The 26,600-nt window shown below is 31.8% G+C and overlaps 1 protein-coding gene across 1 annotated transcript in view; it reads right to left on the bottom strand.

Annotated features, from left to right (window-relative positions):
* Positions 1-4,750: 4,750 nt before the first annotated feature.
* LOC143224678 (uncharacterized) overlaps positions 4,751-26,600 on the bottom strand; it is a 65,057-nt gene continuing 43,207 nt past the window's right edge. Inside the window, exons 13-16 of the mRNA XM_076452837.1 lie at positions 25,405-25,854; positions 23,636-23,798; positions 22,644-22,745; positions 4,751-15,308 (exon numbers count right to left, since the gene is read on the bottom strand). Coding sequence (XP_076308952.1) covers positions 15,195-15,308; positions 22,644-22,745; positions 23,636-23,798; positions 25,405-25,854 — 829 coding nt within the window. The 3' untranslated portion in view covers positions 4,751-15,194. The remainder of the gene's footprint in view (positions 15,309-22,643; positions 22,746-23,635; positions 23,799-25,404; positions 25,855-26,600) is intronic.

Consider the following 26,600-nt stretch of genomic DNA (forward strand, 5'->3'; position numbering starts at 1 on the left):
TGAAGGAAGTCTGTAACTGGTGCTCAATATACCTCAAGTTTTACGACCGACATGAGAAGTGAAAGTCGTCGACATAAAGCCTAGTAAGAGGGAGTTGTTCAGTGATGGCATTAATCTTTATACTGAAAAGTGTGACACTCAACACAGCCCTGAGGGACTCCAAGTTCTTGTAAAAAAGAAAGGGAAAGTGTCGAACCCACATGAACATGGAATTGCCTGTCTATTTAAAAATTGGCCCAGCATGATCAGGTGGTTAAAGCACTCGACTTGTTATCTGATGGTCGCGGGTCCAAATCCCCGTCACACCAAACGTGCTCACCCTTTCAGCTCTGTGGGCATTATAATGTGACAGTCAATCCAACTATTCATTGGTAAAAGAGTAGCCCAAGAGTTGGCGGTGGGTGGTGATGACTAGCTGCCTTCCATCTAGTCTTACACTGCTAAATTAGGGACGACCAGTGCAGATAACCCTCGTGTAACTTTGAGCGAAATAAAAAACAAACCAAGACATAAAATTTTTAATGTGCAAATAGCCACGTAACCCATATATATGGAGGTCTCGCAAAATGCCATACCTCCATGTTGTATCACAAGCCTTCTCAAGATCAAAGAATGTTGATACAAGATGTTGTCATTTGAGAAAAGCTTCTTTGATTGACGTTTTAAGTCGAATCTAATGGTCCATGGTGAAGCGCTGTCGTCAGAATCCACACAGGGTGGCTGAGAGGAGGTTGTTTGATTCGAATAACCAAATGAGACTGAGCATTAACCATCCTCTCTAAGGTCTGAAAAAGACAGCTCGTCAAAGCAATTGGATGTTAGTTCGAAGAAAATTTGGGAACCTTCCCAGGCTTAGAGAAGGGTAGGACAATAGCCTGTTGCCAGGCCTGCCAGATCCAGTTAAAAACAATCAGAAGAATAGCAAGAGAAGCAGGAGAGAGATGGCGCAGCATCTCGTAGTGTATATCATCAGGTCCAACCGATGTACTGCCAGACCGATGAAGGGCCAATTTGAGTTCCACCAGTGTAAAGGAACAATTATAGTCATAGAGACACTCAGCTCAAAAGAGGTGATCGCTTTGTCCGAGTCTTAATGGGTAAGAAGGTGGAAAAAGAAGTCCTAGATACCAAGAAAAGCTTTCACCTAGAGTATCGGCAATGCTTCAGGTATCAGCTACTTCCTGGCCATCAGAGAGCATGATAGAAAGGGGGACAGAATTATATTGCCCACTGACCTGTCGAATCCTGTCCCATATTACTTTGGAACTGGTGATAGAAAATATGCTGATTGTACTCTTAATCCAAGATTCCTTCTGGTTTTGACATCTCACCCATCAAGCATGTGCTGAAAAGTGATGCAGTTCGAGAGTATGGGAAATCTACGAAAGGTATCCCAGGCTAGTTTTTGAGCCTTCCATGCCATGTGGCAGACAGGATTCCACCATGGATGAGGAAATAGTGGAAAACGTGTCGAGGTTTGAGGAATACATTGAGCAGCTGCCTGTATAATACAATCAGTTACTGCTGCCACACAGTCGTCTATTGATGGCTGACAGACGATGACAGGATCAAGTTCTATGAGAGCAGTGAAAGAGTGCCAGTTTGCTTGATCCAGCTTCCACTGGGGCATGTGGGTTACGTGGCCTCAACTGCAGCCAGCCTCTTTCAAAATTATAGGAAAATGATCACTGCCTCGCGGATTATTGTACTCTCCATGAAAAGTGTGAGAATAGTGAAGGAGAGCAAATTGAGAGATCAATAGCAGTAAAGAACAGACTAGGTGTATGAAAATAAGTAGAACTAGTATTGAAAAGAGAAGATTAGAGTGATTAGAGAGCATATGCTCTATGGAGCGACTCCTCCCATCAACTTCAGCACTTCCCCAAAGGGGATGATGTACATTAAAGTCTCCCAGGATTTAAAAGGGAGACAGCAAATGTTCAATGACAGCATCAAAGGCTGATTGATCATAGGTCTCTCCAGGCAACGGATAGAGAGAACAAACAGTGATGATATGACTCAAGAAAACATGGATGGCGATGGCCTCCAAGGGTGTATCGAGTGGCAAAGACAGGGTGGGCATATGCTGATCAACAAACAGTGCCACCCCTCCATGCACTCGTCCATCACCCAGCTTGTCTTTTCTGTATAAAGAAAACCGCCGAAAGGTGACTGTATCGGCAGGTTTCATAAATGTCTCCTCTTAGGAAAGACATACAAGATGGTAGGAAGCATTCAGTGCTTTGATGTTATCCAGATTAGAACGTAAACATTAACAGTTTCATTGTATCAAGGTGGCCATTTTTATTTAAGTGTAGATGAATTGGATGGATAGTTCTTTCTTTTACGATCATGTGGTTTTTCTTTACTGTCTTTATATGAGGGAGGTCTGTTGGCCTCCATGGATCCTGCCCTGGGTCAATTGGGCAAGTCTTTGCTGTTGGAAGAGGATTCCAATGACTGTAGACGTGAACGAATGATCGTTTTGCATCTTGGGGTTGGAGAGGAAAATGTACCCGAGAAAATTCCCGAACTCAGAACCAAAGGAAGTGGATCTTGGGATTTGCTGGGATGTATGCTAGGCAAGATGGGTGTTGAAGATGCTTCATCAACTTTTTAACTCTGGAGGTCAAAAGACTTTTCATTTGTTTGGAGAATGATTCTTTTGGAGACACAGAGAGAGATCCATCTGCACTCCTCCTGTAGTAGTGAAATGAAGTGCAACAGCATGCATCCGAGATGAAGTGGTGGACAGCAACTTTCGAGTCACAGGGTAGGTATTGTTTTGAATTGTTTTCAAATGCTGCACGTCTTTTTCTTCCAACCATTTAAGGCAAGAACGAAAGTAAGACGGGTGAGAGCCATTGCAATTGATGTAATTAGGGTCTGTTTCACACTCATAAGCATTAAAAGTACAACGAGCACACGTCAAGGAACCACCACATGACGTCTTCGAGTGACCATACCACTAACACTGGAAACATCTGAGAGGGTTTAGAATGTATGGCCATACCCTGCAATTAAGATAACCTGTATTGATGTGGCAGGTGGACATGGTGATGTAAATGTCAGAATAAGGACGTTGGTGAGCATCATAATTTCTTAAGATTTTTCTTATAAAAGGCCCTCTATATAGCGGAACCTACGTAACGCGGACGAAAAACTATCTGTCATCTACCTCATCTGTCAACAAGTATTACTAGAACCTGATTAAGGCGGAAAAAAGGTTTTTAATTAAATATTAATTTCTTATTTGATTAAGAATTGTTTAAATATTAACTTCTTATTTGATTAATAATTTGTTCAAATATTAATAAATTCTTGTTTAATTAAAAATTTGTTTAAATGTTAATAAATTCTTGTTTAATTAATAATTTGTTTAAATGTTAATAAATTCTTTAATTAATAATTTGTTTAAATATTAATAAAATATCTGAAATTTTGTTACAATAAGTGTTGATTAAATATATTCTGTTATTTTGGCTGCCATCATCGTGCCCGGCATGGCCAGGTGGGTTAAGGCTTGCGACTTATAATCTGAAGGTTGTGGGTTCGCATCCCTGTCACATCATACATACTCGCCTTTTTAGCTATGGGGCGTTAGAATGTGATGGTCAATCCTCACCATTCGTTGGTAAAAGAGTAGCCCAAGAGTTGGCGGTGGGTGGTGATGACTAGCTGCCTTCCCTCTAGTCTTACACTGCTAAATTAGGGGCGGCTAGCGCAGATAGCCCTCGAGTAGCTTTGTGTGACATTCAAAGAAACAAACTACCGTAATTATTTCTGCAATTAAATGAGACTCATGATTTGTAGAAATATGTTTGTTTTTAAATGCAAAATTCTACTCTTTAAATAATTCTCACGAAAAAGTAAATTTCTATCTTCTCTAATATTGAAATTTAGGGAAAATTTACTTACTACTCTCATTAAAAAATAACTGTTAAATGCCCTCAATGTTTTAAAAGTTGTTTGTTATAACGATTCTAGTTAGATCCAAACAGTGATTGAGAAGATTGATGCCGATGATTCTCCGAGTTTTGTGAACGTTGACAAGAATGTTTTAACACAAAGTGGTGAAACTGATTTAAAATCTATAATAGCATCGCATGATAGCTACAGTGTGAGAAATTTAGAAGATGAACAAAATGGAAAAGATAGTGAGGAAATAGAAATTCCTACTTCATCGCAAGTGTTAAGTTATATTAACGCTATCAAATTGTATGCAAAAATGAAGGGGGAAAATGAACTTCATGAAAAGGCCGAAGAATTGGCGTTCTCTTTTAACCGCATTAAAGAAGCGAAACAGTTGAAATTGGACATTTGATTAAGATTTTGTGTACTTGTATATATTTTGTTTGTTTGTTTTGTTTTTTTAGAATTTCGCACAAAGCTACTCGAGGGCTATCTGTGCTAGCCGTCCCTAATTTAGCAGTGTAAGACTAGAGGAAGGCAGCTAGTCATCACCACCCACCGCCAACTCTTGGGGTACTCTTTTACCAACGAATAGTGGGATTGACCGTCAAATTATAACGCCCCCACGGCTAGGAGGGCAAGCATGTTTGGCGCGAACCCGCGCCCCTCGGATTACGAGTAGCACGACTTACGCGCTTGGCCATGCCAGGCCCATATATATTTTGAATAATTTTTGCACTTATTCTAATAAATATAGCATAAACAGTATAATAACTTTATTCACAAACGTTTTACTTCCCTTGAGTCAAGTAAGTATAATGTTCCGCGAACAAATTATATATAATTAAGGGAATCCATGTTCACTGTCTAAGCCGGAAAACCTGCTTAAGCTGGAAATTTTACTGCCTCTTGCAATTCCGCCTTAGACAGGTTTTATTGTATTAATAAAAACTGATACATTATTGTGAAGAAAACAATTTAAATTATTATCAAAACCACAGAAATAAGTAACACTCCCATACATAATATTGAAATGTTGTAGTCATGTACAAAACATTTATCAATTTTAAATTCTGTCTGGTCTATGTCCCCTCATGTGCCATATCTGTAGTTACTGTTACTACTAATTCTGGAATCTCATCCTTAACACACGAAACTAGCTCCTGCAAATGACTTGGTCCGTGATTCCAAGTAGAAACAAGGACAACGATGATTGGACAAGATGAAGTGCTCTTTTGTATGCATAATTGAAAACTGGAACCATGAACCTCAGCAATACCTTAAGATTTAGTGGTGGAGTCTTTAGTAAGTATTGTGTAATTGTTTAAAATCTGATGGAATGGGTTCCTTCTATGTTCCGTTGTTTACTAGAAAGAAAACACTAATAGCATTCCTTCTATGTACCTGAAAATATATACATTTAGTTGCTGGGACTTCAGTGAGTACTGTTTATCTTTGATTTTCTTGGTCTGATGGTATGCAGTAGCTTTAAACAAAAACAAACACTTCATTCCTTTCATTTTTAATATTTAAATAATTAATTCATAATGTAAATTTCAAATTCTGCCTTCATTAAAAGGTGTATAATCAGAGAAAATACTTTTATCTAGAAACACTGTCTTATCAAAATACAAATATATATAAATAATTCACAATTTTTAAGTCTATTCTTTAATTTTAATTTTTTTTTTCACTTATGAGGTAACTATACTTACTTCTTACTACTTGTCGAGGTTAATGAATGAAACAGAACCACATACACAGATCTTACCTTATGCTAATTGTTAAGGTATCTGTCTTTTAAATGGTAAGTTACATGATTGTCAACATTTTGTTTACTGGGTAAATGGTGCCAATATATAATCACCACAACCATTAGTATCAGTTCAAATTATAAATGAATGACTCAATGCACAAAGGTAAAATGAAAAGTGTATGCATATATAATATATATATCCACAAGGTGTGGTGCTACACTGTGTTAAAAATTAACAGATATTTGTGCCAGTAATCACAAATTACAGTAATTGTAAAAAAATGTAAAGAGTTCTCTGTAGTTTTGATTACATACATGCTATATCCAGTATAGTAAGAAAATTAATGCAATAGAGATACTAAACTACACACTAGGAAGGTTTCTGTAGTATAGATGCAGTTATCAGCTCTTTAAACTTAACAGTCTATTTGACTAGATAAACATGGGGTTAAGGCACTCTTTGTCTTCAACATGGATTCAGTTTTGTAAATTAGTCTACAAGAACACAAACATGGGGATGTTCCTACATATTACAGTTACTCCAAACAAATAATGTGGTTGGCCTTATAGTGCTGTTTTGTTTCACTTAATTATCTCAAGCTAGTCCCCAAAAGTTAACTTCAAAGTAAAGCATTTAACCTAAATTTACAACCATGTTGTGTTAAATGATATTGTTCATAAGAAGTTTGTTGTATTTAATTTTCTATTATAAATCCATTAGCTTATATAATGAAACCCAAGTAAGGATAAATGGTAATATCCATTAAAATGTGAAGTTAATAATAAACACACATAAAAATGTTTAAGAAAATATAAAGTCATGTAATGACTCAAACAAAGTAAGTAAATAATATGCTTACATTTGTCTGCATGGAATGTTTCTCTCACATTTCTTGATTAAATGCTAATATCTGGTATCATTATAAAGATCTTTGTCTGAGGACTCAAAATTGCATATTTGCTTTTCAATTCACTATCATATTACCTGTTTTATGGCTTAGACAAACTGTTCAATGCAATGATTATGGTACACAATATTGTTGTAATTACATTGTGATTGGTTTAGATTTGAACTTGAATTTGTTTTATTTGCACAATATTTCACACAAATACTTAAACAACTAGAAATTTAAAAAAACAAAAAATCCCTCTTGCATTCAGATGTTTCTGCATATCAGGTACATTTACTTAGCAATAATTTAGGTTTCTCTAATAGACTGCTATAAATTATTATTAGGTTTCTTTAATAAACTGCTATAAACTATTTTTCGTTTCTTTAACAGAGACTGCTATAAACTGTTTTTAGGTTCCTTTAATAGACTGTTATAAACTATTTTTTTGTTTCTTTAATAGACTGCTATAAACTATTTTTAGGTTTCTTTAATAGACTTATAAACTATTTTTAGGTTTCTTTCATAAACTGCTATAAACAATTTTTAGGTTTCTTTAATAGCCTACTATAAACTATTTTTAGGTTTCTTTAATAGACTGTTATAAACTATTTTTAGGTTTCTTTAATAGACTGCTATAAACAATTTTTAGGTTTCTTTAATAGACTGTTATAAACTATTTTTAGGTTTCTTCAATAGACTGCTATAAACTGTTTTTAGGTTCCTTTAATAGACTGTTATAAATTATTTTTTGGTTTCTTTAATAGACTGTTATAAACTATTTTTAGGTTTCTTTAATAGACTGCTATAAACTATTTTTTGGTTTCTTTAATAGACTGTTATAAACTATTTTTTTGTTTCTTTAATAGACTGCTATAAATTATTTTTAGGTTTCTTTAATAGACTGCTATAAATTATTTTTAGGTTTCTTTAATAGACTGCTATAAACTATTTTTAGGTTTCTTTAATAGACTTATAAACAATTTTTGGTTGCTAATAGACTGCTATAAACAATTTTTTGGTTTCTTTAATAGACTGCTATAAACAATTTTTAGGTTTCTTTAATAGACTGTTATAAACTGTTTTTATGTTTCTTTAACAGACTGTTATAAACTATTTTTAGGTTTCTTTAATAGACTGTTATAAACTATTTTTAGGTTTCTTTAATAGACTGCTATAAACTGTTTTTAGGTTTCTTTAATAGACTGCTATAAACTGTTTTTAGGTTTCTTTAATAGACTGCTATAAACTGTTTTAGGTTTCTTTAATAGACTGCTATAAACTATTTTTAGGTTTCATTAATAGACTGCTATAAACTGTTTTTAGGTTTCTTTAATAGACTGCTATAAACTGTTTTTAGGTTTCTTTAATAGACTGCTATAAACTATTTTTAGGTTTTTAGGTTTCTTTAATAGACTGCTATAAACAATTTTTAGGTTTCTTTAATAGACTGCTATAAACAATTTTTAGGTTTCTTTAATAGACTGCTATAAACAATTTTTAGGTTTCTTTAATAGACTGTTATAAACTGTTTTTATGTTTCTTTAATAGACTGTTATAAACTATTTTTAGGTTTCTTTAATAGACTGTTATAAACTATTTTTAGGTTTCTTTAATAGACTGCTATAAACTGTTTTTAGGTTTCTTTAATAGACTGCTATAAACTATTTTTAGGTTTTTAGGTTTCTTTAATAGACTGCTATAAACTATTTTTAGGTTTCTTTCATAAACTGCTATAAACAATTTTTAGGTTTCTTTAATAGCCTACTATAAACTATTTTTTGGTTTCTTTAATTGCCTGTTATAAACTATTTTTAGGTTTCTTTAATAGATTGCTATAAACTATTTTTAGGTTTCTTTAATAGACTGCTGTAAACTGTTTTCGGTTTCTTTAATAGACTGCTATAAACTATTTTTAGGTTTCTTTAATAGACTGTTATACTATTTTTAGGTTTCTTTAATAGACTGTTATAAACTATTTTTAGGTTTCTTTAATAGTCTGCTATAAACTATTTTTAGGTTCCTTTAATAGACTGCTATAAACTAGTTTAAGCTTCTATTTTTCCTTATTACAGGTTTTATTTTTCTGAGTTTCTTTGTTTCAATTCATAACATAAAACAATGCCTTACACCGAATGCACACACATCTTTCAAATGCTACACGCTATTATAAATACTGTTACAACTTACTCTTTACCTTTTATGTAGTTTTATTAAATATTGTTATATTTAGTGAGTTTGTTTGCCTGACCACATAAAATGTTTTCAAATAGACAAGGATTTATTGATTCAACATGTGAAGCATGCAAGATAGTGTAGCATACATTTTGTGTACGACAATGAAGGAATAAGGAGATTTCAAGCAAAATGCATGAAAACTACAGCAAATGTTTTGCAGGTCATGGCTAGTATTCAGTAAAATATAAGGTGAAATAAGAACACATGACAAGGTCCCATAAAATGTAAACTCATATGATGATGATGGTATCAAAGTGACATGGATGGAGAAAAGATAATATTCAGATAATTTTAAGTTAAAAGTAAGAACACATAACAATAACCAATCAAATTAATGTAAAATTAGTCATACTATAGTTTTGAAGATTAATTAAATATGGTAAGACAGAGTGGAATGATAACATTCAAATTACTAAATCCTATGATATTCAAGTGTGATGTTACATATGTATTAATACATGAATAAATCACAATATCTAAATGTATAGATAGACAAAGAAAGGTGTATAAATAAAATTAATTTCATTACACATTCATGAACATCATTGATGAAAACTCAATCAAACGATAACTTTCTGATATGGATTACCACAAGTACTCAGAGCCATCTGGAGTTACACTTTACATACAGAAACTATATGAAGGCAAGCTCTAACTATTATAACTGATAATTGATTTTGTCATACAAAACGGACAATTATAATATGGAGATTACAAAGCAGAAAGTTAATGGGAACTAAAATGGTAGAACTGCTTATAAGCACACTAACTCTGAATGAACTTTGTTCAGTATTAGGCATAAAGTACATATACACACTGTATATTCAGAGTACAATAATGGCTTATGCAATGGACACAAATAATATAATTTTCCTACATTAAAAATATATTTTCAATAGGTACTTACTTATTGATCCTACTCATAATAATATTCTCATTTAATGTTGTCCTGTATATGTAATAAACAAATTATGCATGCCACAAGACTTTTATCTCCACTGCATTCAAATTGACTTATTCTAGTGCATCTCTCACGCAAGACATCTTATCTCAATTATCCAACAATAGGAGTGCAACATATTCTAATGACATACATGATTCCCTCTATTCCATTCTACCGAACTATCACACTTGAGTTTTTACAGAAGATGGAAGCACCAGAATACCATGGGTGGGAAGCATGAGGGAAGTAAGTACCTATTGGAAATACATTTTTAGAGTAGGAAAGTCATAGCTTTTGATACAGTACACTACCTCTTCTCACAGATATACCTGGAATCCTATACTGAAAAGGTGGAGGGACCAGTTCAAGGGTAAGAAAGAAGTTACCTTTTGAAAGCATCTGAAGGTCATTCCCTAAGATGGGATAGTCAGATTTGAAGATCTGATGATGGAAACCATAACACTTCTGAACCAAGTATACTCTTTGCCAATCACAATATGTATCATATTTGGGCAGAAAACAGAGCAGCACTTCCATGTGAGAGAGAACTATGGTGAGAAATTGATCCAAACTATGCAATATTTATGAAATTCAATCCCAGAAATATAAAAATTGGCAAAAATGAAACGATGTGTCTAAGGTACAGAGCGTTTAGTACACAAAACTCTGGACACAGCAAATCAACTACATCCACAACCCATGCTGATGGTATGATCCTTATCTTATCCCTATGTGGATGTTGGTATATGGTCGTGAAGATTTGGATTGCAGTTGACTTACACAGGCCACTGAAAACCAACATCCACAAAAGGATAAGATAAGGATCATACCATCAGCATGGGTTGTGGGAAGAAAGAAAATCATACCACCAGCAAGATAACTACAGTTAAAAATCCAGGCTGCCAAGAATCAACATCCACATGGGGTTAGGAAGGAGAATCATACAGGAGATAAGTCAACTATAATCAAAATTCTAGCCATCTGGTGGGGATTAGGAAAGAGAATTGTACTGTTTTCACCTTAAGTTCCTAAGACAGAAGGAAATTAGTATCCCAAAATTCACGAATGGACACGTGTGAATATGAGAAATCAATAAATCAACCTGGGAACCTAACATTTTGTATCAAAAGATGTCTACAGAATGTAAACCATCTCCTTCAAAAGTGAATAGACCCAAACCACACCAAGCACATAAATACCCACAGAAAAAGAAACACTGAAGGATAGCAGAATGGAAAGAACTGTAAAAATCCACAATTATTTCCATCATGACCCTCAACACAGATGACATATAAATGAGGGAGGAATATAGGCATCTCTTATACATGTGTGAGAACATATGTTGACTGATTCTACTTTAAATCCTAAACCCACCATTATGCACCAACACCCATGTAAAAGTAGAATGAAGTATCCCAATCAAAAAGTAAACTGCAATTTACTGTCTCATTTGTTTTTATCTTTCACCACTGCCCTACTCTCAACTGAATAGTTTTATAATAATTTCTATTCTTTATCTGTATTTCATTAACCCATTCAAGAAAATCCCTTCACGGTCTACTACTGGAGCAGCTATGAATTGAAAAGTGGTTAGCACTCCCAAACTCCAATAGAAGGAAAGGAGGTAAAACATTGTGGAGAGTTTGGAGGAATCACAACATATAATTCTATTAACTATTTTTTAAAAACATATTATACAATACAAGGCATGGCAGGGATGGCCAGCTACCCCCTTCTCTTTACCCATGTAGTCCATGGATGGGTACAGTTGGGGATGAGCAAATTTATGAAGTGATCCTATTGCAATGATAAACCTACAAGTGATTTTATGGAATATCCAATCTTTGCAGTGAGCATTAGGAACAATTCATTACAGAACAGGATCCAAACAATGGGCATCAATAAAAGGGAAAAGAAAGAAAAAATACTCAATCAAAGTCTTACAGAATTTTGATATTTTAGAATGGCTACCAGAAAATGATGATAAACCAAATAGGAAAAACCTGCATTCTGATGCAAGCTCTGAAAGACAAAGGTTGATGGGTTAGTCTAAATTTTTAGAGGAAAGTTACCTCCAAAGGATGATGAAAATGAAATTCCAATGAAAGATAAGGTGTGGAAGTGGGTAAGAAGACACTTGGAACAAAGTAAGAGAGAAAGTTTATAAAGAGGAAGAAGCCAATCAAATGTAGAACTGAAGCCAACTGGCAAAGGAGGAAGAAGAAATAACAAATAAATGATGGTTGCCAAGGGAAAAGAAGTGGAAAATGACACCACAAAAGGAAACCATGCAGACATCATAACAGAAAAGAGTTTGCACAGGACATAGGAGTCTATTCAAATCAGGAAGAGTACAAAAATATGAAATGGAAGAAAGGTAAAATTGCTTAGTGGAAGAGTTATCCTCATAAACTGCCAAAGTGTTAGGAAGGAAAAATGACCTGAAGAAAAGAAAACATATGCAAAAGTATAAAGAGTACAATGGCAAAGAAACACACCATTCACATCCATTATCATACTGCAGAAGAAAAGAAACCAAAGAACACTGAGAGTTTGGTTCAAATGTAAGTAAGGTGAGACAGTGCAGGACTACATAAATATCCCCATCTGGAAGGGTAGCCAGTTGTGGCAGATAACAATCTAGAAGGAACAAATCAACAGGTAAAGTGGAAGTAAGGTAAATATATACAGGATTAGGAAATATAAAAGGTGTGGGACAGGATTCCCTCAGAATATGAGACCAAGGAGACAAAAGTCCCTCTACCCAAATGCCAGGATATGAAATCTGCAACACGAAGAACAGTGGGTTAATGAGGGGGAAATCTTAACCCAGAAATCAATTAAAGAAAAAATCCATTGGTAAACTTTCATGTAGAAAGGACAAAAGAAACAAGCTAGGGAAAAGAATAACTGTTGGGAACAGCTTGATCATCTCCCCAATGGCCAGAGGAAAACTAGGCATGAAGATGGAGGACAGAAAGGTCTGGATGAAACACTAGTGACAAGAAGAAACAGAAACAGAGGAAAATGTAACAGAGGAGGAGGTTGGAGCAAAAGCTATGTAAAGTACAATTTAGAAGGCTAGAAAAAAGTTTTAAAAAAGACGAAACACAAAGATGAATGAAATCACCTGGATAAGAAGGAGAATTGGAGGACAGACCAAGGTGCAAGTCAAATCCTGGCCACGTCAACTGCCAGAGCAAGAAGATAAGGAACTACAGGCCAAAACCAAGGCAAACAGGAAAAGCCTCAATGTGAGGAGTGCCCCACTTAACTCAAACACAAAATAATCAACAGACCATCAGATAATTGTCTGGAAAGGAATTTGATCCATGACATGAAAACACCTGGAACATGACATGCAATGAAAAGAATATCGAAAATGTAGACCCAAAAAGAATATTCAATGTATAAATACAAAGGGATGGAGAATGAGTGCTGCCCTGGTAACTGAGATAAGCAACTACTGAAGAGAAGTAGGAATGGATCACACCAGATTATTTCTAGCCAAATGAAGAAAATAAACCAAAACACGACCTAAAGCAGGAAGCTACAGGATGTAAATAGGATAAGATATCTCAGCCAAAGATAAAAAACCCTGAGTTTTCTATGAGATCAACCCATGCCCCATTCCCCAAGGGAAATGTGGAAAACAAAAAGAGGAGGAAGCAGGAAATCTACTGTGTGAGTCATGTGTAACCACCAACACCTAATGATGACAGTCGTAGGAAGGGTAATAAAGAGCCAACAAAGGATCCCTGCAAAATTCCACTGGGCACAAAAACTATTTGAAAGATCTTACATATGAGTTTCACCTAAGGGGTGTGGCTCTACTATGGATACAACTTCACAAGACATAATCGAACCCATCAAACAAAGTTGTGGAGGAGAAAAATGGACCCAACAGAGATGTGTGTGACAAAACACCCAAATGGACAAGATATTGAATAGGTTGTAGTAAGGACTTTTCCAACTTGAGTAACGCATATTATAACCACTTTCAGCAGAAGCTGATAAGGGAAACAAGGAAGGAGAGAGCAGTGGCCAGTCGATCAAAGAATGAAAAGTGCAACCCAAGAAGAAGTGAGGAACAAATGCTCTGAACATCCAGAAAACATACATGTCCAAAGGGCAGTGTGCAAAACAGAAAAATCATCCATTAGAGAATAAACTGAAGAGAGGTTTGCAAGCGATTCAACATTGAGATATGAAAATAATAATTCACTAGTTTTCTCTTTGTCAACAAAAACCTGGAGAAAAATCCCACCTAGGGGTGAGAAATGACAAGGTAAAATAGGGCACATTGAAAATTAACACAAGATGAGAGAATCCTGGTATTGGCTTGTCAAGAAGACAGAAAACAGCCTGAAGAAAGATGCTAAACAGGTGCAATGAAATGTAGAAAGAGAAAATCTTGTTCCTCCTATGGCAGACACTGGCCAGTGGCAAGATCCCAAGTCATGTGAAAGGAAAAGGGTACCAGGGACAAAGAAGGTTTGGAAAGAGATAACATGGCAAATCCATGGCAAAATATAAAGAACCCATAGAACTGTATGAAAAATCACCAAAGGGTAATAATATAGTTAAAACTCTCAAGGTATCAGAACTATGTGGTTTGTCTTTGGTACTGTTGGCAACTTGCCCATAAATGTTGAGTAAAACAATGAGTATCAAAAGAAAAATCATCTGGACATGAGTACTGTCAAATGAGAAGTGAGAGTTTGATAGAAAGGAATAGAGAAAGTCTCATGCATCATTACAGTATGCTGTAATCCTATTGGTGGAGGGTTGACACATGACTTGCATTAGAAATATATTGGAATCAGCCACTTCCAGTGGAGGGGTGATAGAAGGCTTGTGGCATGCATAATTGTTTTTACATATAGATAGCAGGACTGAATGAAAATAGCTATTAATGTGAGAAAAGGTAACGTACTGTATTGGAACTTGACATATTAGCAACGTGCACATTCAAGAGCACAATAAGTCCTATGTTAGACACAATCTTCACACAGTATGATAATGTGTATTCAGAGCCCAATAAGAAGTCCTACATCAGTCATAAAACCTTATACACTTGCATTATGTACATTCTTAAGGTAGTTGATGATTAAACTAGAAGGTAAGCCCAGTAGAATAAGGAATTTTAAAATCAAATACTTGTCTTTTAGAAATAAGAGACCAACACCACAGTAAGACTTGAAAATGGAAGTTCACTTAATATCTTCTCATCAAACTGTTAGAAATATAAAACAGATGCATACAAAATAAGCTTATTATTCAATCAAACTTTATCAAAATGACTAGGACCTTCAGAAAATGATTTTCACATTTTATAAATTTTGAAAACATATTTCATAAAAAACAATAAGTATTTATATTTTATCAGTTATTATGGATGGAAGTATGTTTCTTTCATGGATAATCGAAATCCACAATAATGCTACTTCAGACATCACAGTATGCTACAAATCTTACTGGACTTGCAAGATTGGGAAAGGCTGTTGGATACTGGACTACTTTCCTTCTTAGGTAAGTTCTGCTGGAATTCTAGGATCTTCAACTGGTCCTTTACAAATACAACAATATCATTTCAAACCACTAAGAGTTCTTGAGAAACAGATAAGCCCCTAACTACTATAGTCTTTATCTTTAAGTATGTTACATAGAAAATATTTATATATGGAACCAGTTGACATACTATCATCAGATGAACCACAAAATACTGGTATTTTTCATTACATATCTAGTACTAGTTACTACCCTCAGATGATCAAGAACATAATATGGTATTTATCCTTAAATCTACATCATATGTAATGAAGGGTAAATATAAGAATATTAATACCATTTTAGAACAATCTAGTGGCTCATACATTATTAAACCAGCACAACCCTTTATTTTGTTTGTTTCTCCAGAGGAAGAAATTGATTAACTAACAAACCTATCAAATGATCAATTATAAAACACCACTAACTACCCAACTCAAGGAAACAACACCAATAGCTACAAGAAATACTTGTGAAATAAATGGATATGAGAAAAAGAAAAACTTCAAAAACAAACAGAAATAAGTGGAAAAAATACTTGTAACATAAACAGAAGAAATACTTGTAATACAAACAGAAACAATGAGAAAAAATACATGTAATACAAACAGAAATAAATAGGAAAAATACTTCTAAAAGAAACAAATAAATAGGAGAAATATTTCCAAAATAAATAGAACAAATACTTGTGAAAAACAGATAAATGTAGAAGAAATACTTGTAAAACAAACAAAAATTAGCAGAAGAAATATTTATAAAAGAAAAAGAAATAAAGTAAACACTTGAAAACAAACAGAAATAAGTGGAAGAAATACTTCTAATATAAACAGAAATAAATAGAAGAAATACTTGGAAAACAAACAGAAATAAGAGGAAGAAATGCTTGTAAAACAAACAAAAACAAGTGGAAGAAATGCTTGTAAAACAAACAGAAACAAGTGGAAGAAATGCTTGTAAAACAAACAGAAACAAGTGGAAGAAATATTTGTAAAATAAACAGAAATAAATAGAACAAATATTTGTAAAACAACAAAAATAAGTAGAAGTAATACTTGTCAACAAACAGAAAAAAGCAGAAGAAATATTTGTATAACAAAAAAAAATAAGCAGAAGAAATATTTATAAAACAAACAAAAATAAAGTAAACACTTCTAAAACAAACAGAAATAAGTGGAAGAAATACTTGTAATATAAACAGAAATAAATAGAATAAAGACTTGTAAAACAAACAGAAACAAGTGGAAGAAATGCTTGTAAAAAAACAGAAATAAGTGGAAGAAATGCTTGTAAAACAAACAGAAACAAGTGGCAGAAATACTTGTAACACAAACAAAAACAAGTGGACAAAATGCTTGCAAAACAAACAGAAACAAGTGGACAAAATGCTTGCAAAACAAGCAGAAACAAGTGGACAAAATGCTTGCAAAACAAGCAGAAACAAGTGGAAGAAATACTTCTAAAACAAACAGAAATAAGTGGAAGAAATACTTGTAATATAAACAGAAATAAATGGAATAAATGCTTATTAAACAAACAAAAATAAATAGGAGAAATACTTGAAAAAAACAAATAAATAGAAGAAATATTTGGAAAATAAACAGAAATAAATAGAACAAATACTTATAAAAAACAGAAAGAAAATGGAAAAAATTGATTGTAAAACAAACAGAAAAGAGTGGCAGAAATATTTCTGAAATAAACAGAAATAAATAGAACAAATACTTCTAAAACAAACAGAAAAGAGTAGAAGAAATATTTGTGAAATAAACAAAAAAATGGAACAAATATTGTAATAAAAACAGAAATAAGTAGAAGAACTACTTGTAAAACAAACAGAAATAAGTGGAAAAAATATTTGTAATATAAACAGAAATAAATAGAAGAAATACTTGTAAAACAAACAGAAACAAGTGGAAGAAATGCTTGTAAAAAAAACAGAAATAAGTGGAAGAAATGCTTGTAAAACAAACAGAAACAAGTGGCAGAAATACTTGTAACACAAACAAAAACAAGTGGACAAAATGCTTGCAAAACAAGCAGAAACAAGTGGAAGAAATACTTCTAAAACAAACAGAAATAAGTGGAAGAAATACTTGTAATATAAACAGAAATAAATGGAATAAATGCTTATTAAACAAACAAAAATAAATAGGAGAAATACTTGAAAAAAACAAATAAATAGAAGAAATATTTGGAAAATAAACAGAAATAAATAGAACAAATACTTATAAAAAACAGAAAGAAAATGGAAAAAAATGATTGTAAAACAAACAGAAAAGAGTGGCAGAAATATTTCTGAAATAAACAGAAATAAATAGAACAAATACTTCTAAAACAAACAGAAAAGAGTAGAAGAAATATTTGTGAAATAAACAAAAAAATGAAACAAATATTGTAATACAAACAGAAATAAGTAGAAGAACTACTTGTAAAACAAACAGAAATAAGTGGAAAAAATATTTGTAATATAAACAGAAATAAATAGAAGAAATACTTTTAAAACAAACAGAAACAAATGGAAGAAATGCTTGTAAAATAAACAGAAATAAGTGGAAGAAATGCTTGTAAAACAAACAGAAACAAGTGGGAAAAATGCTTGTAAAACAAACAGAAATAAGTGGAAGAAATGCTTGTAAAACAAACTGAAACAAGTAAAAGATACTTGTAAAACAAAGAGAAAAAAATGGAATAAATGCTTATTAAACAAACAAAAATAAATAGGAGAAATACTTGAAAAAAACAAATAAAAAGAAGAAATATTTCGAAAATAAACAGAAATAAATAGAACAAATACTTATAAAAAACAGAAAGAAAGTGGAAAAAAATGATTGTAAAACAAACAGAAAAGAGTGGCAGAAATATTTCTGAAATAAACAGAAATAAATAGAACAAATACTTCTAAAACAAACAGAAAAGAGTAGAAAAAATATTTGTGAAATAAACAAAAAAATGGAACAAATACTTGTAATAAAAACAGAAATAAGTAGAAGAACTACTTGTGAAACAAACAGAAATAAGTGGAAAAATATTTGTAATATAAACAGAAATAAATAGAAGAAATACTTGTAAAATAAACAGAAACAATGGAAGAAATGCTTGTAAAATAAACAGAAATAAGTGGAGGAAATGCTTGTAAAACAAACAGAAACAAGTGGACAAAATGATTGCAAAACAAGCAGAAAAATGCGGAAGAATGCTTGTAAAACAAACAGAAAAAAAAGAAGAAATACTTCTAAAACAATCAGAAATAAGTGGAAGAAATACTTGTAATATAAACAGAAATAAATAGAAGAAATACTTGTAAAACAAGCATTAAAAAGCGGAAGAAATACTTCTAAAACAAACAGATATAAATGGAAGAAATGCTTATAAAACAAACATAAATAAATAGGAGAAATACTTGTAAAACAAACAAATAAATAGAAGAAATATTTGTAAAATAAAAAGAAATAAATAGAACAAATACTTGTGAAAAACGGAAATAGGTAGAAGAAATACCTGTAAAACAAACAGAATTAAACAGAACAAATACATGTAAAACAAACAGAAATAAGTAGAAGAAATATTTGCACAACAAACAGAAATTAGCAGAAGAAATATTTATAAAAGAAACAGAAATAAAGTAAACACTTGTAAACAAACAAAAATAAGTGGAAAAAATACTTTTAACACAAACAGAATTAAGTGAAAGAAATACTTTTAACACAAACAGAATTCAGTGGAAGAAATACTTGTAATATAAACAGAAATAAACAGAAGGAATACTTGAAAAACAAACAGAAATAAGAGGAAGAAATGCTTGTAAAACAAAAAGAAACAAGTGGGAGAAATGCTTGTAACACAAATAGAAACAAGTGGACAAAATGCTTGCAAAACAAACAGAAAAAAAGCGGAAGAAATGCTTGTAAAACAAACAGAAAAAAAATACTTCTAAAACAAACAGAAATAAGTGGAAGAACTACTTGTGAAAAACAGAAATACGTAGAAGAAATACCTGTAAAACAAACAGAAATAAAAATAACAAATACTTGTAAAACAAAAAGAAATTAGCAAAAGAAATATTTATAAGAGAAACAGAAATAAAGTAAACACTTGTAAACAAACAGACATAAGTGGAAGAAATACTTTTAACACAAACAGAATTAAGTGGAAGAAATACTTTTCACACAAACAGACATAAGTGAAAGAAATACTTTTAACACAAACAGAATTAAGTGGAAGAAATACTTGTAATATAAACAGAAATAAATGGAAGAAATACTTGAAAAACAAACAGAAATAAGTGAAAGAAATGCTTGTAAAACAAACAGAAATAAGTGGAAGAAATATTTCTGAAATAAACAGAAATAACTAGAACAAATACTTGTAAAAAAACAGAAACAAGTGGAAGGAATATTTGTGAAATAAACAAAAATAAATAGAACAAATACTTGTAAAACAAACAGAATTAAACAGAACAAATACTTGTAAAATAAACAGAAAAGAGTAGAAGAAATATTTGTGAAATAAATAGAAATAAATGGAACAAATACTTGTAAAAAAAACAGAAATAAGTAGAAGAACTACGTGTGAAAGAAACAGAAATAAAAATAACAAATAGTTGTAAAACAAACAGAAATAAGTAGAAGAAATATTTGTGAAATAAACAGAAATAAATAGAACAAATACTTGTGAAACAAACAGAAAAAAGTAGAAGAAATATTTGCATTACAAACAAAAATAAGCAGAAGAAATATTTATAAAACAAACAGAAATAAAGTAAACACTTGTAAAACAAACAGAAATAAGTGGATAAAAAGGTTGTAAAACAAACAGAAACAAGTAGACAAAATGCTATAAGAAAAGCAGAAATAAGTAGACAAAATGCTATAAGAAAAGCAGAAATAAGTGGAAGAAATGCTTGTACAACAAGCAGAAATAAGTGGAAGAAATGCTTGTAAAACAAAAAGAAACAAGTGGGAGATATGCTTGTACAACAAACAGAAGTAAGTGGAAGAAATGCTTGTAAAACAAACTGAAACAAGTAAAAGATTCTTGTAAAACAAACAGAAATAAATGGAATAAATGCTTATTAAACAAACAAAAATAAATAGGAGAAATACTTGAGAAAGAAACAAATAAATAGAAGAAATATTTGGAATATAAACAAAAATAAATAGAACAAATACTTGTGAAAAACAGAAATAAGTAGAAGAAATACTTGTAAAACAAACAAAATTAAACAGAACAAATACTTGTAAAACAAACAGAAATAAGTAGAAGAAATACTTGTGAAACAAACAGAAATAAAAATAACAAATACTTGTAAAACAAACAGAAATGAGTAGAAGAAATATTTGCATGTCAAACAGAAATTAGCAGAAGAAATATTTATAAAAGAAACAGAAATAAAGTAAATACTTGTAAAACAAACAGAAATGAGAAGAAAAAGTACTTGTAAAACAAACAGAAATAAATGGAAGAAATGCTTGTAAAACAAACAGAAATAAGTGGAAGAAATGCTTGTAAAACAAACAGAAATAAGAGGAAGAAATGCTTGTAAAACAAATAGAAAAAAGTAGAAGAAATACTTCTAAAACAAACAGAAACAACTGGAAGAAATGCTTGTAAAACAAACAGAAACAAGTGGGAGAAATGCTTGTAACACAAACAGAAACAAGTGGACAAAATGCTTGCAAAACAAGCAGAAAGAAGCAGAAGAAATGCTTGTAAAACAAACTGAAACACGTAAAAGATACTTTTAAAACAAACAGAAATAAATGGAATAAATGCTTATTAAACAAACAAAAATAAATAGGAGAAATACTTGAAAAAGCAACAAATAAATAGAAAAAATATTTGGAAAATAAACAGAAATATATAGAACAAATATTGTTAAAAAGAGAAACAAGTGGCAAAAATGCTTGTAAAGCAAACAGAAAAGAGTGGAAGAAATACTTGTAGAACAAACAGAAATAAGTGAAAGAAATGCTTGTAAAATAAACAAAAATAAATAGAACAAATACTTGTAAAAAAGCAGAAACAAGTGGAAGATATGCTTGTACAACAAGCAGAAATAAGTGGAAGAAATGCTTGTAAAACAAACAGAAACAAGTGGAAAATAAGTTTGTAAAACAAACAGAAATAAGTGGAAGAAATGCTTTAAAACAAACAGAAACAAGTGGAAAATATGTTTGTAAAACAAAGAGAAATAAATGGAAGAAATGCTTATAAAACAAACAAATATAAATAGGAGAAATACTTGTAAAAAAAACAAATAAATAGAAGAAATATTTGTAAAAGAAACAGAAATAAATAGAAGAAATATTTGTAAAAGAAACAGAAATAAATAGAACAAATACTTGTAAAAGAAACAGAAATAAGTGGAAGAAATGCTTGTACAACAAGCAGAAATAAGTGGAAGAAATGTTTGTAAAACAAACAGAGATAAGTGGAAGATATATTTGTGAAATAAACAGAAATAAATAGAACAAATACTTGTAAAAAAACAGAAATAAGCAGAAGAAATACTTATAAAACAAACAGAAATAAAGTAATCACTTGTAAAACAAACAGAAATAAGTAGAAGAAATACTTTTAAATCAAACATAAGTAAAAGAAATAGTTGTAAAAGAAACAGAAATAAAAAAGACTTCTCAACAGCTATGACACTTGAAATTCATTTAGGCAGTAAATTATGTATAAATTATGTTAATTCATTTAATTAACTATATTTTAGTGTGCCAGCAATAACAAGGGTAAAGCATGTTTATACATCACTGCATTCTATCACTCATCAGGAGCTTTATCAGTCCACACAGGATTTCAGCAGGATTGAAGTAAATTAATCTATGAGATCTTGGGGATGGTCAAATAGATCAAGGAAATGAATCTTGAGACCACAACTGTAATTAGATCTCAGATTGATCAAGAGATGATAACCTGAAAGTTTATACTATTCTATGAATCACTGTGTTATGGCTAATAAATAAATGAATCACATGCAAAGTACAAACTAATTTTAAGGTAAATAACTGTTACTCAGTATTATTGTTGTTTTGAATTAAGCGCAAAGCTACACAACTGGCTATCTGTGGTCTGCCCACCATGTGTATCAAAACCAGTTTTTGGCATTGTAAATCCTCAGACATACCATTGTGCCACTGGAGGGCATTATTTAGCATTTTATATTTACAGAAAGTAATAATTTCTTCAAAGCTGTTTATGAGATACCTAAAGTGATTGTGCATGACAAGAGAGTGAATTCATAACCATGAAGGAAAACAACCTGAGAAACGCATTATAAATATTGCTTCTAATATTTAAGTGATAGAATGTTTACTTGGAGAAAGAATACACAGTTATCTAAACTAACCTGAAACTTATTTATTTGGTCTTGGTTCTCTCGAAGAAGTAACTTCTGCTTTCTCAACTCATCTTTGAGTTCACTGACTTCTATTTTCACTGAATCTTCTCCCTTTTTAATTTGGAAAAAGAAAACTTAAAATATGCAAGATAGGCTAGTTAAACATTCCAACAAAACTTGTAATATGTAAGCAAGAAACCTGTAAACATTCTTATCCAAATTACAAAACTTGTAATATGTAAGCAAGAAACCTGTAAACATTCTTATCCAAATTACAAAACTTGTAGTATGTAAGCAAGAAACCTGTAAACATTGCAACCCAGAATAACAAAACTTGTAATATGTGAGCAAGAAACTTGTAAACATTCTTATCCAAATTACAAAACTTGTAATATGTAAGCAAGAAACCTGTAAACATTCCAACCCAGAATAACAAAACTTGTAATATGTGAGCAAGAAACCTGTAAACATTTTTATCCAAATTACAAAACTTGTAGTATGTAAGCAAGAAACCTGTAAACATTCCAACCCAAAATAACAAAACTTGTAATATGTGAGCAAGAAACTTGTAAACATTATTTTCCAAATTACAAAACTTGTAATATGTAAGCAAGAAATCTGTAAATATTTCAACCCTGAATAACAAAACTTGTAATATGTAAGCCAGGAACCTGTAAACATTCCTATCTAGAATAACACTACTTAAGAACTACAGCAAACCTCTATAAAAATGTTACACTTCATGTTCCTATCAAATCCATTTTTATAAATAAAACCTGGAAACAAAGAAAATATAAAAGTTTGCTTGTTTTGTTTATACAGCTCAATATATTAAATTACAGCATCAAGCTTCTAGTTAAATATAAACATGACAGAAATCATGTCAAAATTAACAAAGTTGTTTAAATAGTTTCTTCATAACACAAGTCACAAAACCTAAACTGACAACAAGGCAATCTTGCTTCATAGTATACATTCTATATACCTTCATCAAAACTCACCTCTGCCCATTTTTCAAGTTGACTCAACTGTTGAGAAAATTCTTTTCCTAACTCTTGTATTTTCTCCTCTGTTTGTTTTGTACTTAGAGCTAGTTGTGTTTTTTCTTTCTTTAGGATGATTTCACTTGGATGTCTGCCTAACTGTGTTTTGGTAGGAAATACCCTACAAGTGTGAAAATTATTCGACTAAATTGTAGACTCACAAAATAAAAACACTAAGCTATTTATTTAGGTTGATCATTATGAAATGATACAAAATATCTAGGTTGACAAAGCACTGAGGTTTTTTTTTATTTAAAAACTGATATTATTTAAATGTGAACATTTTCAATTCATACTCATCTTAATTACTTATTAATAATTTTTAAAACACATTTGTAAAAATTGTATTTCAAGCTTATCAGTGTTGTAATGGACTCTGTTTAATACAAAGCTCAGAAACTATATAAATACTAGACTTAATGCAATTACAGCCACAAATATATGTAAAGTGTTATTTGTAAGCAGTAACACATATCTAATGCAATAGTATAAAACATCTAGTTTTGTGAAACATAACATGTTTAGACCCTACAAAAGTTCTCAAATCACACTGTTACTACAATTTATCATCTTTCTTTTCATTTAGTCCTTACTGAGTGCATTCAAACAGTGGTATGAAATAATATATATTTCAGATAATTCTAATTACATAAAAATTCTTTTACTTATGGCATTGTACAGTAAAATTTTTCATACCCTAACACGAAATTCTTAAAGAACAATAAGAGATTTACACAACAAAGCAGACAGTTTATTTTCTTGCCAATTAACATTTATGAGTATACAGAACATAGATACAACTTACACAAAAGAGTACCTGGTCTACTGTATACCCAACAGTGTTTTCTGTGATTGGTAGAGAAAACATGGATATAACTTACACAACAGAGTACCTGGTCTACTGTATACCTAACAGTGTTCTCTGTGATGGGTGGATAGAACATGGATATAACTTACACAACAGAGTACCTGGTCTACTGTATACCTAACAGTGTTCTCTGTGATGGGTGGATAGAACTTGGATATAACTTACACAATAGAGTACCTGGTCTACTACTTATCCAACAGTGTTCTCTGTGATGTGTAGATAGAACATGGATATAGCTTACAAAACACAGTACCTGGTCTACTACTTACAGAACACAGTGCCTGGTCTACTACTTACACAACACAGTACCTGGTCTACTACTTACACAACACAGTACCTGGTCTACTACTTACACAACACAGTACCTGGTCTACTACTTACACAACACAGTACCTGTAAGTCTATCCGATTTGAAAGAATTATGCAAATTATGGATTAAAATTACATATGTAGAAAACACACTTTGTTAGGAGGTTTTAGGCACTAACAATGTGCCCTTTTTTTAATGTGCAATGTCAGATAATTTTCATACAAGTAACCAATGAAAGCATACTAACACTTTTTTTCAACAAAAATTTTCTTATCTCTAAAATAACAGATAGGATTCCAACTTTCAACATGTATTTCTGAACTATGTTCAAAGTTGTCTGCAGACCCACTACTTTTTAGTTACAGAGTTTCACTGAACAAGAAATTCATATGTAAAAATCTAAATAAAAATATCAACTAGTCCTACCAATTGCTGAATGGTGCCCTATGTATTTTACACAGAAAATAAGAAGTTATTCTAACTAGTTTTCACAATGACTACTGTAATGAAAAACAAGTCAATAACTTGGGGTTAAGTAAGAGTACTGACCTTTTGCACTGAGGACAACTAACTGGTAGTTCCTGTACCAAACATCTCCAACAGTAAAGAACAGGAATGTGTCCAATCCTCCCTGGTACAATAGCTGTTCTTGTACAGTTGTATGCACTGGTTTCATTATTACTTCTTACAACTGTACATAAAGTGTTTGGCAGAATATAATGACCCAGAATGTTATTGTCAGATGGATTAGTTGAGCACCTTTTTGAATATGCCAAGTTACAACCTCTCAGAGGTTGTGGTGATCTACAGAACCTATGTCCCGAGTTGAAGTAAGTGACATTTATAGGGATTCTAGAACTTCTTAATGTAGTCATTCCACTGGCAGGATTAGTTTGAGAAGTTAATTTTGTCCATTTATTATTAATACAAGGAGCTGAGTCAGTGTCTTCACCTAAAAACCCTCCTATCAGACTGGTTGATGGATAAAGTGATGCTGAACTGAAGTTGTGAAGAAAAAAGTCATAAACACTAAATTTATTATTTTCTTATACTGAAAAAATATTTCTTATAAGTACTTACTTCCTCTCACATAAATATTTCTTATAAGTACTTACTTCCTCTCACATAAATATTTCTTATAAGTACTTACCTCCCCTCACATAAATATTTCTTATAAGTACTTACCTCCCCTCACATAAATATTTCTTATAAGTACTTACCTCCCCTCACATAAATATTTCTTACAAATACTTACTTCCTCTCACATAAATATTTCTTATAAGTACTTACTTCCTCTCACATAAATATTTCTTATAAGTACTTACTTCCTCTCACATAAATAGCTATTCTCGTTCAGTGTTGTTCTCTATTTGAAAAATTCCTGCTCCTCTGGAATTGACTAATTTCAGTGCACCTTGCATGCAAATTATCATGCGATAACCCTCTACCAACATATGTAATTACCTCTATTCCATTCTACTAAACTATCACTTACAATTTTAGCAGAAAATAAAAGCAACAGTTTCAGTAGGGAGGAAGAGTGGAAAGAAGTAGGTACCCATCGGAAATATATTTTCAGAATAGAAAGATTATAACTTCTTATAACCAGGAACGATCATTGACACAGAGGTAGAAAGGAAGATCATATCACATCAGTAAGATAATTACTATTCAAATCTCATCCATCTTGCAGGGGTGCAAAAAAGGATCATACCATCTTCACCTCAAGTTCATCAGACTGCAGG

The sequence above is a fragment of the Tachypleus tridentatus genome, chromosome 9 (assembly GCF_004210375.1).
Source record: "Tachypleus tridentatus isolate NWPU-2018 chromosome 9, ASM421037v1, whole genome shotgun sequence".
In the NCBI taxonomy this organism is placed as follows: domain Eukaryota; kingdom Metazoa; phylum Arthropoda; class Merostomata; order Xiphosura; family Limulidae; genus Tachypleus; species Tachypleus tridentatus.